We start from the raw sequence: 14616 nt of genomic DNA, 5'->3' as shown, positions 1-14616 counted from the left end.
GTTGCAACCATATTACGTAAGGTCAGCTGAGCCATTTTCAGCCATATACAGCATTCTATACTCACATGATTCACAAAATCAATCCACTCCTAGAGCATTCTATTTGAACAGCTTTTGTCCACTTTTCCTGCATCTGACCGCACTGTCTGCAGAGCCGGCCCTAGCCCAAATGACGCCCCTGGCAATATTTTGGCTGGTGCCCCCTAGCACCGCCACTAGTTCCGCCTCTGACCCTGCTCCCCTTTCCCAGCACCATCAACACTCATCATAGCAGTCATCATTTTGGCGCTCTTACCCACAATATTTTAAATAGAAACAGTGCACACATTCGGTGCACAGCCCAAACAAGGGTGTGTTCTTGCTGGGAAGGGGCATGGCCACACAATAGTAACCCCAATTCAAATTATGCCACACAGTAGTGCAACTTTATTCACATTAAATCATGCGATGGTGTCCCTTATTCACGTTACATCACACAGTAGTACAACTTTACCTTATGTACATTACTCCTCACATTATTCACATTATACCCTTAGAAAAAAATCCTGAGAAAATATTGTATTTTAAGCACCTCCATGGCCACACTGCAACCCAGCACAAAGCAGTGTAGTAGTAGTATGTTTATTTATAAGGCGCTGCAAAGTGTCCGCAGCACCGTACATAGCAAACAAAAAACAAATGACAAGGTAACGTACAGAGTGTGTTGAAAAATACAGTATAAATAGGGGTATAGCTGGTAGAAATAAAATCAGCATCAGTTCAGAAGTAGGTGTCAAAATTGTCGAGGAGACTGAAGATGAAGCAGAGGAAGAGAAGAACAGGAAAGGAGGACAGGTGAGGTAAAGAGGTAGGGTGAGTACGTGAGGCAGTAGGACCCTACTCATAAGAGTTAACATACTAAAAATAGGTGGGTGGACGAACGAAAAACAACAGGATAAGTGGGAACGGAGGCAGGATAGGAGGATCAAAAGAGGTTAGGAGGAGGGATAGGCTAGTCAAAAAAAGTGGGTTTTGAGGGAGCGCTTGAAGGAGGTAAGGGAATCAGAAAGCCTGATGGGTGGCGGGAGGTTGTTCTAGTGCAGGGGGGCAGCGCGAGAGAAGTCTTGGACACGGGAGTGGGAGGAGGTGATTAGGTGAGCGGTCAGTCGGCGGTCAGCGATGGAGCGAAGAGGACGGGAGGGAGTGTGGATAGAGATCAGTGAAGAGAGGTAAGGAGCGGTGGAGGAGGAGAGAGCCTTGTAGGTGGTGGTGAGGAGTTTAAAGAGAACTCGGAAAGGAACGGGGAGCCAGTGAAGAGATAGACAGAGGGGGGAGGCGGAGTTAGAGCTGCGGGAGAGGAAGATGAGCCTAGCAGCAGCGTTAAGAATGGTTTGGAGAGGTGCGAGGCGGGTGGGAGGTAGCCCAGAGAGAAGGATGTTGCAGTAGTCAAGGCGGGAGATGACAAGAGAGTGAATGAGAATTTTGGTCGCGTCAGTGGAGAGGAATGGTCTGATGCGTGAGATGTTGCGTAGGTGAAAGCGGCAAGACTGTGAGAGAGCATGAATGTGGGGGGTGAAAGAGAGGGAGGAGTCAATGATGACACCGAGGCAGCGCGTTTGGTCGGTGGAGGTGATCTCGGTTTCACCAATGCTGATGGAGATAGTGGGAGAAGAGGGGATGTTCGGGGGATGGAAGATTAGAAGTTCAGTTTTAGCCAGTGTGTGCTGGGCAGAGGAGAAGAGCTGCAGCTGCTGCTGTCACTTAAGGGGAGGGGGCCCAGGGCCCCCACTGGGCCCTTCCATCAGACTTTGGCCTGGGTAATTTGTACTCCCTACGCCTTTCTGTCGGCACCCCTGGCAATACCACACAGTAATGCCCCTTACATATGGCACACATTATTAATATCCTTATAACTAGGGTGGCCAATCCCGGGATCGGGATCGGCGGGATCCCGGGATTTGGCCTAAAAAAGTCCGGGATTTCAATCCCGGGATTGGATTATCCAATCCCGGGATTTTCAGGATTAGACTGCGCATGCGCAGTCTAATGCCGGGCAGCGTCTGAGCACTAGCTCAGACGCTGCCCGGCTCCCGAATCCTGACCCCTGCGTGCGGCGATGCGTAGCGTGACAGTAGTGGTCACTCTGCGCAGCCTTCTGCTGTGCACGGGGCTTCTAGTCTCCTCCGCACGTCGCCCGCCTGCCTCTGCCCGCCCGCATCCTTTCCGGCCTGCGGCCTGACTGCTAAGAAGGAGGTGCACGAGCCTGGAGGCACCGTGCACCTCCGAACCCACTCCCGGCCGGCCGCCCGCTAATGTAAGTAAATGTGCGGGTCGGCCGGTGTGGGGGTGGGTATGTATGGAGCAGAACTGTATTAGGGATGCCAATCCCGGGATCCCGAGAATCCCGGGATTGAGCATTTTTCAATCCCAGATCCCGGGATTGAAAAAATGCCCCGGGATTGGCATCCCTACTTATAACCATAATGCCCTTTACACATTATGCCAACCTTTATTAATGCCCTTCATACACATAATAACACACATAATGCCCCTTACACATATGTTGCACATTATTAATGCACTTATACACGACACACATAATGCCTGTTACACATATGTCACACATTATTAGTGCATTTATACATGACACACATAATGCCCCTTACACATATGCCGAACACTATTGCACAACCAACCCACCCGCAGACAGCACTCGCACAGCTGCTAACACTGTGACCTCTGCCTCTGCTTGGATACAGATACATCAATCTTGCCTCAATAGGCCATGCAGCTCCTGGCCAGTTCTGCTAACGTTGGGTGCATTTTTTGCTGAAAATTCATCTTATTTGCATTGTTATGTGACCAAGACACACAAGGAGCTTCCGATTATTAAAATGATATGTGGCATGAATATATTCTGTGTGCAACTGTGGCTGTACCTGCATACAGAATGCTATGTTACAGTGATTTCCATGGATACACTTTCATATGCAGATACAGCCTCACTCACACACAGAATATATGCATGCTGCATATCATTTTAATCAGCAGAAGCTGATGATGCTGGTGCCCCTAGGCATTACAAATGCCCTAGGCAATTGCCTAGTTTGCCTATGCCTAAGGCCGGCTCTGACTGTCTGCATTTGTTTCCCAGCATCTGATACAGTTACCTGAATTTGTTTCCTGAGTCCCAGCATCTGATACAGTTACCTGAATTTGTTTCTTGAGTTCCAGCCTCTGATATAGTTGTCTACATTTGTTTATTGAGTCACAGCATCTGTTACCTACATTTTTTCCTGCATGTTTCTTCCCTTTGGATCAGTCTGCCCCTGCTGTAATCCTTGCTACCTCCTAACAGCAGTGTGCTGTTTGCTACTGACTATCCAAGTTATTAGCTGCTTCCACAGATACACGTGGGGTATATTCAATGTGTTTTATCAGTGCCAATTGCTTGCCGTCATAGCTGGGGGTTCAGTACTCAACTGACCCCCTTTGCTCACCTTTTCCACCTTGCTGGTTCTTTTCAGTGAGTTGGAAACGTCGAGTGCAACCATCAAAACAGCGAGGTTTGTCACTATAAGCAGCGGACTCGCGGCATTAGCGGCAAACCTTGCGTTTCGGGGGAATCCTTGCTGTCCTCTGACGATGAGGATTCTCCTGGAACATAGAATAGGGTGAGATGGCAAGGATGGCTTGTTTTCGTCGAGCATCATCGAAAACAAGCCACCCTCGCCGCAGAAACCCTCTGGCCAGTAGCATTTAATACCGCCCATGTAGTAGTCTGTACATGCTGTTCTATCCTGTAATCACTAAGTACTCATGTGTATTGTGTTATTAGGTATTGCTACCACTGTCCCTAGTGCCTAGTGTGTATTGCTCTGTGGGCTAAAGAGGAGAAGGCCCAGACAGAGAATGCACACCGGCCTCCTCCTCTCTTAATGTGCCTTCACGTAAGACAGTGATGATCCCAGAGCCCTGTGCTTTGTGCCACACACTTCAGAGTATGACTGACCCACAGGGGAAACCAGGCCAAGCACTCTTTTTTGGTTACTGGTTAGCCAAACCTCTGTGGATTTTGGCCACACCCCTACTGGAGCCAAGCCAAACACTTTAGAATGGTCCCCTACTGTTGCATTCCTATGATATCCTGTTTATGCCCCACTCTGACACTGATTAGACTCATTCTGTACCTCGCATGCGATACTCCACCATCTCACCCGGCAGCTACTAGGTGGCAAGATAGCATACAATACGGTCCTTTTGCATACAATGTATCCTATGTCAATCTTTTTCCTGGCTGTGGGATCTTGGTGTAGCAGTGACGATCTCTGGCTCTAAACCGATGTGTATGGAACCGTGCATCCGAACAGAACTGTAGGTTAAACACGGGATTTGGGCCCTTTTCATCTGATTCCTTGGCCCGATCCCTGAGAATTGGATGAAAAGGGCCGAAATATTACTAATGAATGAGGGACTTTACTGGTTGTCTACTAGTACTAATTTATATGTTGAATGCTAAGGGAAAATATTAGGTCAACTGGGCCATCTTAATGGATAGGCAGACTGGGTCAGTGTAACCAATATACATGGTTGGTTTATATCTCTGTACGAGGTCAGTTCAGGATGCAGTATAATTTATCAAGTGTATAGAATGCACATCCTTTTAGCATTTGCATACATTAATAATACAGGAATGCTTATTGCAAATGGCTCACAGGAAGCAGTGCTCAGGAAGCTCTGTACTGATAAATCGCTCACTGTAAGCACTGTACTGGTAAATGGCTCCCATGACGTGGTGTACCGGTAAATGGCTCCCAGGACGTGGTGTACTGGGAAATGGCTCACAGGAAGCTGCTCCTAGGACGCAGTTTAATCATAAGTGGCTCCCAGAAAGCGCTGTACTGGTAAATGGCTCACAGGAAGCTCTGTACTGGTGAATGGCTCACATGAAGCTTTCTACCTGCACATGGATCCCAGGATGCGGTGTACTCGTAAATGGCTCACAGGAAGCAGCTCTGAGGATGCGGTGTATTGTAATTGACTCCCAGGAAGTTCTCTACATGCAATTGGATCCCAGGATGCAGTGTACTGGTAAATGGGTCACAGAAAGCAGCTCCCAGGATGCGGTGTATTGGTAAATGACTCCCAGGAAGTGCTGTACTGGTAAATGGCTGGCAGAAAGCTCTGTACTGGTAAATGGTTCACAGGAATCTCTGTACTGGTAAATGGTTCAAAGAAAGCACAGTACTGTTAAATGTCTCTCAGGAAGCGCTGTACTGGTAAATGTCTCACAGGAAGTACTATACGGGTAATGGCTCACAGGAAGCTCTGTACTGGTAAATGGCTCACAGGAAGCACTGCACTGGTAAATGGCTCACAGGACGTGCTGTACTGGTATATGGTTCATAGGAAGCACTGTACGGGTAATGGCTGACAGGAGCACTGTACCGGTAAATGTCTCCCGGGAAGTGCTGTCCCTAAAAATGGCTCCCAGGAAACGCTTAACTGTGTTCAAGAAATGTCATTTGATTTGATATGATATTTATTAATAATCGCTTACAAACAATGCATATATATCTGTCCAGCCATATAAAGTCATACAGTGGAACGTATTGCTTACCTTGTGAAACAGTCATGCTCTGAGTACACTCAGTGGGCCCCTTTACTTCCCAAACATAATATCAAAACATATGGGGCGAAATGTAATAGGCTGCGATTTTTGGACGAGTTCCAAACTCGCCAGAAATCGCACCTTTAAAAATCGCATTTTTTTACGCTAATTCGCATATGTAATGAGATGCGAATTAGCGGCAAAAAATGCGATTTGCCGCGATGTAGGTCGATTTTTAGTCATGAAAATGTGCGCATTTTCAGTCCTGAAAATGTGCGCATTTTCATATATGCGATTTTGGTTTAAAAAAAAAAAAAAAAAAAAACGGCGTGCGGTCCCCCCCCCCCCTAAGCATAACCAGCCCCGGGCTCAAAAAGCCGGTGCTGGTATCATAAAATCAAAGGAACAATCAAGTTGGGGTTCCCTGGATTTTATAAAACCAGCACCAGGCTCAAGGTCCGGCGCTGGTTCCCAAAATACGGGGGACAAAATGACTAGGGGTCCCCCGTATTTTAAGAACCAGCACCGGACACAACCAGCCAGCAGGGTAATGCCACAGCCGGGGGAAACTTATTATATAAGCTCCCGCGGCCAAAGCATTAACCCCCTGGCTGGTCAGCATGGGCAGGGGTCCTGGGGAAGTGGGGACCCCCCCAATGAAGGGGTCCCCCCCCTCCAGGACTTACCAGCCCATGCTGATAGTCCGGGGCTGTCCCCGATGCCCCTGGCCGGTGGGCATCGGGCTGATGACTTGTGTAAAAAAAAGAATGAAAACTATTGTTTTACACTGGCGAACTATGAGTCCCAGCAAGCCTACCCCGCATGCTGGGACTTGGGGAACCACAAGTCCCAGCATGCGGGGCATTAAAGGGCCCGCTGGCACTTGTAGTTCTGCAGTGAAAAAAATAGTGCACAAAATCACACTGACACCCTGTAAAATAAAACTTTAATACACACAAAACACACACACACTGATACTTACCTACCTTGAGCCCGTAGGTCGGTCCCTGGATCCTGGGTCCGTCCTCCGGGGCTCCAGGGCAGAAGAGTCCGGTTCCGGGGCCTTGGTCCTGGTTCCGGGGCTGGTCCTGGGGTTCCAGGGCTCCTGGCGTGAAGAATCCGGGGTCCGGGATCCGTGGTAGTCCCCAGGGGTACCTAAGGAGGCAAATCCTACTCACCTGCTCCCCAGCGGCGACCTCCGGTGACAGCGCTGCTCCAGACTGGTACCCGGCTTGAAGGACTTTGCCCGGCGCTGAGATGTTTCCTCTTCGCCGTCTCTGCACAGAATGATTTCTCGGCCAATCAGGAGCCGACTTTTCTTTTCTGGTTCTTAAAATTTTGGGAACCAGCGCCGGACCTTGAGCCTGGTGCTGGTTTTATAAAATCCAGGGAACCCCAACTTGATTGTTCCTTTGATTTTATGATACCAGCACCGGCTTTTTGAGCCCGGGGCTGGTTATGCTTAGGGGGGGGGACCGCACGCCGTTTTTTTTATTTAATTTTTGATTTAACTATTTTTTTTACAACAGAATCATGCACAGATCTCAATGATCTGTGCATGTTTCTGTAAAAATCGCCAGCAAGAAGCTGGTCTATTTTTTCTGCGGGTTTTGGTAAGTTCCCATATGCGACTTTAGAACTCGCATCCTATTACATATGCGAGTTCTATAGTTTCCTATGGGAAAACATCTGGATGCGATTTTCAGTGTGACTGAAAATCGCATCTTTTAAATGTGCAAATTCACGGGAAAAAATGCGCTTTTTCCCACGAATCGCACCCTATTACATGTGGGATTTTTAGATAAATTGCGATTTTGGCCGTTTTGGACCAAATATCGCAAAAGTCTAAAAATCCCACCCTATTACATTTCGCCCATGATGTCACATGGGGATTCCCAACGTTTTCTGAGCGTGCCCACAAAAATGGTGGGTGCACTAAGGAAAACGTTAGGTGACCCCATGTGAACACAGAGGGGTGCCCAGTGCTTGGACCTGGACGCCTCAAATATGGGTCAGTCAAGACTGCCCTATATTTTTTTTTTTGCATTAAAGTTTTTATTGAAGAAACGTGCATAAAAAAAGGAAACATAGGTTACATATAAACCGACGCAAGACTGCCCTATATTTGCGAACGTGAAAAAATATTTGATATAAAATACATGGCGACAAAAGCATTTCTTCTTTTGTATCAGTAAACCGATGTTAGTAGCGCTATATATTGGACCTGTATCTCTATAACACCCCAATACGTATCTATGTTGGGTCTGTACTCTGCAGTAGATGGAGTAAGATATATATATATATGTATACAACATAGTGTATTGTCTATGAACAATCTCTGAGTCCATGTGACTGAAATTGACTAAATCCGGGAGTGACCTCTCACATCCTCCTCATAGACGGCATTGGTGTAAGAAAAACCCAGCAGTCCTGCAGGTCTTTGTTATTGCGCTAATATGCTGTACATTGCAAGAGAAAGTCTTTCATTTATTAACACAGCTGAAGTCATATAGACGTTAGAGTTTATAAATATGCATTAACATGTAACAGCAGCTTCTAACAGATCTATCTGTTATATTATAAGAATGATATTCCCGGCACACGAACTGACTGTATTCCATATTAATGACATTGTTATTGCGTTATACAGAACACATTTCATTCATTTTCAGTTTCCACTGAAAACTACTAAGGAAATACATTATGCAGTGTTAGTAATATATAATAATAATAATAAAAGATGAAAGACTTTAGAAATACAACATAGAAAAGAAGAATACATATACTGTCTTTCTATTTATTTATTTATTTATTTATTTAGTCCATCATCACTACAGATATATATATTTTTTCAAAAATGTTTTTATTAAGGCACTGTATGTTCAACAATAAAATACAGATTATAGGTATGCTGGTTGTACAGTGTCTTCATTTTCTGTGAAATAAAACTGATGTCAAAGATGCATGCATAGATATGATTTAGTGTTTAACCTTAATATTGTGGTATATCATCCATAAGTTTAACAATAACAAATTCAGTATTCGAGATAATGAACAATATAAAATATGAGTGACGATTAAGATGGGATCCATTGTTGTACAATAACAACCTGTGTCCATGGTAGAAACATATTAAACAAGATATTACAGTAAAATATTTCACAAAAATAAAGACAAATACGTTAATAAATAATTGAAACTAAAGTGTGACTCTCTCTCTCATCTCATGACTACCCCCCCCCCCCACCCCGCGGCCCAATCTGTAAATAGTGAAATGATGTCGTTATCTCATCAAATGTGATGGGAGGGTCATTAGCTACTAGGCGTAGTAGATACCAAGATGTGTTCTGCAAGCTTTGGTGAATTTGTTGTCTCATATTTACCGACAATGTGGCAATATAGCTTTCCCATATTGTAAAGAATTTTAGGCAAACATTTTAATATTAAATAAAATAATATGATATTTCAATAGCAGGCTGCTTGTACAGTGTGGAAGATCAGGTCCAGATATTGCTGTTCTATAAGAAAAAAAAAAAAAAAAATATATATATATATATATATATATATATATATATACAGCACTATTCCCTGGGTACTGCTACACCAAAGAATCAGGCGGCACTCGGTTAGTTGTAAATCAAATAGAATATATTGTGCAAAATTCACATATTCATGCCATCGATGGCATGAATATGTGAATTTTGCACAATATATTCTATTTGATTTACAACTAACCGAGTGCCGCCTGATTCTTTGGTGTAGCAGTACCCAGGGAATAGTGCTGTATAACCCTACCGAGGAAGGCACCAGTGCATTTACCCCATTGAAGAGAGTGCCGGACAAACAGACCTATATATATATATATATATATATATATATATACAGGTATTTGGACCACCACTCTCCTCGAGGTCTGTAGTGAAGCTGCGTGCCCTTGCTAGAATGTATAGCGGTCTGGGTCTCCCCTCCAGGCAATGAAGTAGAGACAGCTGCAGTGACGTGCTGTCTCTACTTCATTGCCTGGAGGGGAGACCCAGACCGCTATATATATATATATATATATATATTAGGGCGGAGTGAAAAAACTGAAATTGAGAAATTCAAAATCGGCTAGTGTGGAAAAGTTGTGACTTGACTTAAATAAGAAACGTGCAAAAGCATTTTGATCTGAGTCAACATCTTCTGTTCTGGCAAGAGGCCTGAAGTTTCACTTTTTTGGTGAAAATGACGAAAACTATGAAGATGCTCCGATCTAGTTAAAATTATGTCAGGATGTCATAGAGTGGTTCAGTAATATACTTTAGCATAGTAAAAGAGAGTACGAGCTTGTCCTAGTGCAAAGTGACTGACTGGCGGGAGAAAAAATCCCTAATAATTGACCCCGGTCAATTGGGCCGGTTGGAACAAACAGCTGGTAACATCTGAATGACAGTTTTTCAGCATTTCAAAGCAAATGGTCAACTGTCATTTGCTCTCATCTTTTACCAGGATTTTGTTCCAACCAGACAGATCGGACAATAAATCTGTAGATGTATGGCCACCTTAAATCTCTCTGCACATGTTACATCTGCCCCACCTGCAGTCCAGCATTTTTTTGCCCATTTTGAGAACAAATTTGTACTGCGATCAGGTCTGATTAAGGGCCATTATGCAGTGTTATATTTCACACAGTGTCACTGAAATACATGAAATTGGATTTATGCTGCTCTCTTTGCAGTGCATATACAAAGATAGACAATCCTGTGTATATAAATAAGAAACTGTTGCAGTCTGTTATTGAAAAACAGTAACTGTTACAATAAGTATTACAAGTAAGTGTAAACTGTCTAATGTATCATTTTACATATCACTTCTGTTTATTGACAGAAAAACAGTGTTGCATCCCCTTTACTGGGAACATGATTGGGCTGCATTACAGCATATAATTATGCCAAAGATAAGCCAATATATTAACTGTTAAATACGTTGAAGTGTATTATGATGTAATAAATTGTAAGCTTGCAGCAGGGCCCTCTAACCCCCAAGTCTGTCTGTCATTACCCAGTTTGTTTTATCACTGTCTACTATTGTAAAGCATAAAGGAATCTGCTGAGCTATATAAGAAACTGTAAATAAATAAACAAATACATCTAATGTTTAGGGGGAAAAAAACAAGAACATTGATTCAAAAAATAACAGGTTAATCATTCTATGAGTGGTGTCCTGCAGTACATATATGCCAATCACTGTGTTCATTTCTAGGCAGCAGCACCGTCTTAACAGCAGTGTGGGCACCTGGGCAAAGCAATGCACTGGGGCCCTTACCCATTCTCCCCTCCTAGGGGTGGGGGGTGGTATCAGCAGCAGCTTTGATGTCCCACGGGTGGCAGGGGGTGCTCTATCTTCCATTCAACATGTAGGACCTGGAGCAGTAACTTCTGCTAATTACTCCTTTACTGCACAGGTGGTGGGAGGGTGAACACTAACGTGTGGAAGGGGGCACTGAGCTGTATGAAGGGTCCCTTGTAAATGACTTCCTGGGAGGTAGGGGGTGTTTTATACACAGGGGACGGTTGGATAATGGGGATGCGGTCAATTTGCCGGCGGTCGGGATCCCGGCGTTCAGAATTCCGACACTGGAATCCCGACCGCCGAAATCCCGAAACTTTCTCCCTCCGTGGGTGTCCACGACACCCATAGAGGGAGAATAAAATAGCGTGCCGAGCGTAGCGAGCGCAGCGAGCCTGCAAGGGGGGGCGATCCACGTCCCCCCCATGTCGGGATTCCGACCGCCGGTATCCCGACCGCCGGGATTACGTATCGGATCCGGATAATGGAGTGGGCTTAATATTCGTCATTTTCCGGTGGAAGGGCAGCTTGTTTGACTGCAGATATCGCCATTATCTGGAAATAGATTTCTTAGCCTAGTATAAAAACCTAGAGTCTCAATTTTCAGGAGGTGCTGGGAACTTGGGTATCAGAGATCAGGAGCCAGAGCAATCCATTGACAAAAATATAAAACTACACCAGATGTTTGGAGCTGGAGCAGGGACCGGCTGCTTGAAGGCTGATATCTCTGGTTCTGGGCATGATAGAGACAAGCCGCTAGTGTCAGAGAGAACCTGAGAAATATGACTGGAAATTGTAATTAACAAGTCGGATGTGGACTGCTGCTTTGAAGTTGGATATCTGCAGTTCCCCAGGGCCGATTTTCAAAATTTTGGTATCCCTGGAAAAAGGGGATCCTCAGCTATCAACATACAGCCCTTATACGCCGGGGGCCCCTGGGCAAGTGCCCATTAAGCCCATACAAAAAGACAGCCCTGCTAGGCAGGATTGATCAGCAATACTTATTACAGCACAATGCACTTTAATGTATTTAACTGTTAATATATTGGCTTATCTTTGGTATGATTATATGCTGTAATGCAGCTGCATGTGGGGCAGGTGTAACATGTGCAGAGGGAGTTAATGTGGCCATACATCTACAGATTTATTGTCCGATCTGTCTGTTTGGAACAAAATACTGGTAATGGATGAGAGCACTTTGCTTTGAAATGCTGGAAAACTGCCAAAAACTGTCATTCAGATATTACCAGGTATTTGTTCCAACCAGCCAGATCTGACAATCGATCTGTAGATGTATGGCCACCTTTAGATTTGTGTTGAGTTATTTTGTTTCTGTGCAGGGTAAATATTTAGATTTCAGTTTCAACACACCCCACCCAAATTTAACTCTCTCAGCACGTTACATCTGCCCCACCTGCAATGCAGCATTTGTTTTGCCCATTTTGGGAACAAATTTGTACTGAGATCAGGTCTGAATCTATTATGCAGTGTTATATTTCACACAGTGTCAATGAAATTCCATTTAGAGTATTTGTGCTTCTTCTATTATAAACACGTTCAGGAGAAAACACACAAAATTCACAATTGTGACCATGAAAATGGGTCAATTATTAGGTATTTTTTCTCCCGCCAGTCAGTCACTTTGCACTAGGACAAGCTCGTACTGTTTTTTTACTATGCTAAAGTATATTAATGAACCACTCTAAGACATCCTGACATAATTATAACTAGATTGGAGCATCTTCATAGGTTTCGTCATTTTCACCTAAAAAGTGAAACTTTAGGCCTCTTGCCAGAACAGAAGATGTTGACTCAGATCAAAATGCTTTTGCACGTTTCTTATTCAGGTCAAGTCACAACTTTCCCACACTAGCCGATTTTGAATTTCTCAATTTCAGTTTTTTCACTCCGCCCTAATATATATATATATATCAATCAGGCTTGCCTACCCTCCCGAAATGGCCAGGGATCCTCTCAAAAATCGGGTCCTTATGCCGGCCCACCGGGAAGGTGGGCAAGTCTCCCGCTTTCGGGTGATAGCCCCCGTTCCCCCTTGTTCGCTGGTTTAATTTTGCGTCATTTAAGCCCCGCCCCCCTCTCCGCGACCCGTGAATTACAGCGTTTTCCGGCATGCCAAGTGATGTCAGCCTTGCCCCCACCCCCCTGGTGTGTTGCCTCTCCGGGCTTCTCCCAGAGATGTGAAATCTAAAGTAGGCAAGTATGATACATACTTGCCTACCTGACCCTCTCCATGAGGGAGAAAATGCTGTTCCTGGACTTCCCTGTTATTGTAGGATTACCATCACCTGTGGTGAAACACCTTTCTTATCAATTACCTAGCTCCCCACAGGTGATGAGCATTTTCGCCCTCATGGAGAGGGTCAGGTAGGCACACAGTGTGATCATTGAGATTGTAAATTTAGATTTTATGGAGAGGGTCAGGTAGGCAAGTATGGTATGATATATATATTTTTTTATCATTATTTTTTTTTATTAATCTGTGCCAGTTTAGCCTAATTTTTATCTTTGTATTTCAATTTGATTTTAGAATTATTTTCTGATCTTCATACAGTGAAACGTTTTGATTTGTACAATATTTTTGAATATTCCTTCCTGTTCTATACCTGTATCTAAAGCTAGTTACACACTCTTTCCCAACCACGGTCCTCAAGGCACACCAACAGTGCAGGTTTTGCAGATATCCAGGCTTGAGCACAGGTGACTTAATTAGTACCTGAGTGATTCTGATTAAACCATCTGTGCTGAAGCCTGGATATCACTAAAACCTGCACTGTTGGTGTGCCTTGAGGACCGTGGTTGGGAATGCCTGCACTATACCACACTATCCTTTGAAAAAGCTAGGTTCTCCAGCCAAACCTCAGAAGCAGACTCTCATTGGAATATTTTGTGACCTCAGAAGCAAACTCTCATTAGAATATTGTGTGACCTGGGAAGCAGACTCTCATTGGAATATTTACAGTACTTTAAATTTGGATTTCAACTTTGGACTCTCTTACAGCAGTGGACCTTTCTTACCTGGACCAGGCCTTGGGAACAATCAAGGTGTATTATACCTACCATGCTACACTCCAGGGACATTCATTCCACAGCAAGTGAGTTGCTCTACATTGGATCCCACAATTATTAGTATTTATATACTGTGTTATTTGGAACATCTACTGCAATTTCCACCCCCTAACCAGGCCACAATAGGAACCGGACTATACACTGCATAGTGCTTTCCCAAGAGAGTTTCTGCCCCTACCTTGCCACAGTTTGTCATTATATATTATCACTGACTATTGCAATGTTTTCAGATAAATGTTTTTTTATTGTGTCTATATTAAATGGTTTTAATAAATTTTCATCACTTGAGTTGAATTATTGACCTCCCCTTAAAAAAACAGTGTTGTGCCCCCTTTTGTGTCACTACTTGTTTATTGGGGTTGACTTCCCCATTCTCACAGCTGCTGGAAATTAGGTTTTAAGTATTCCGTGCTTGGCCACAGGTGACTTAATTAGTACCTCACCATTTTTGATGAGTCATGGATACACTTAAGCCCCGTACACATGGGGGAGATATATTGCTCAGCTTCTCCTTTTCATCAACGACCAGAGATGGTCGCTGATGAAAGGGAACCTCTGTCGGTGGTGCCGCAGAGGTAATCAGCTAGTCGCAGGAGCAAGCTCCTGCGACC

General features: G+C 44.3%; 1 protein-coding gene across 6 annotated transcripts in view; it reads left to right on the top strand.

The window, feature by feature from the left end:
* LOC146045897 (tesmin-like) overlaps window positions 1-14228 on the top strand; it is a 144558-nt gene extending 130330 nt beyond the window's left edge. For all 6 annotated transcript variants that reach the window (XM_083165015.1, XM_083165016.1, XM_083165013.1 and 3 more), the window contains one exon: window positions 13938-14228. In XM_083165015.1, the coding sequence (XP_083021141.1) occupies window positions 13938-14154 (217 nt within the window). In that variant the 3' untranslated portion in view covers window positions 14155-14228. The remainder of the gene's footprint in view (window positions 1-13937) is intronic.
* The last annotated feature ends 388 nt before the right edge of the window (window positions 14229-14616 follow it).

The sequence above is a fragment of the Crinia signifera genome, chromosome 11 (assembly GCF_055691185.1).
Source record: "Crinia signifera chromosome 11, ASM5569118v1, whole genome shotgun sequence".
NCBI classification, from domain to species: Eukaryota; Metazoa; Chordata; class Amphibia; order Anura; family Myobatrachidae; genus Crinia; species Crinia signifera.
This window is presented reverse-complemented; position numbering and strand designations above follow the sequence as displayed.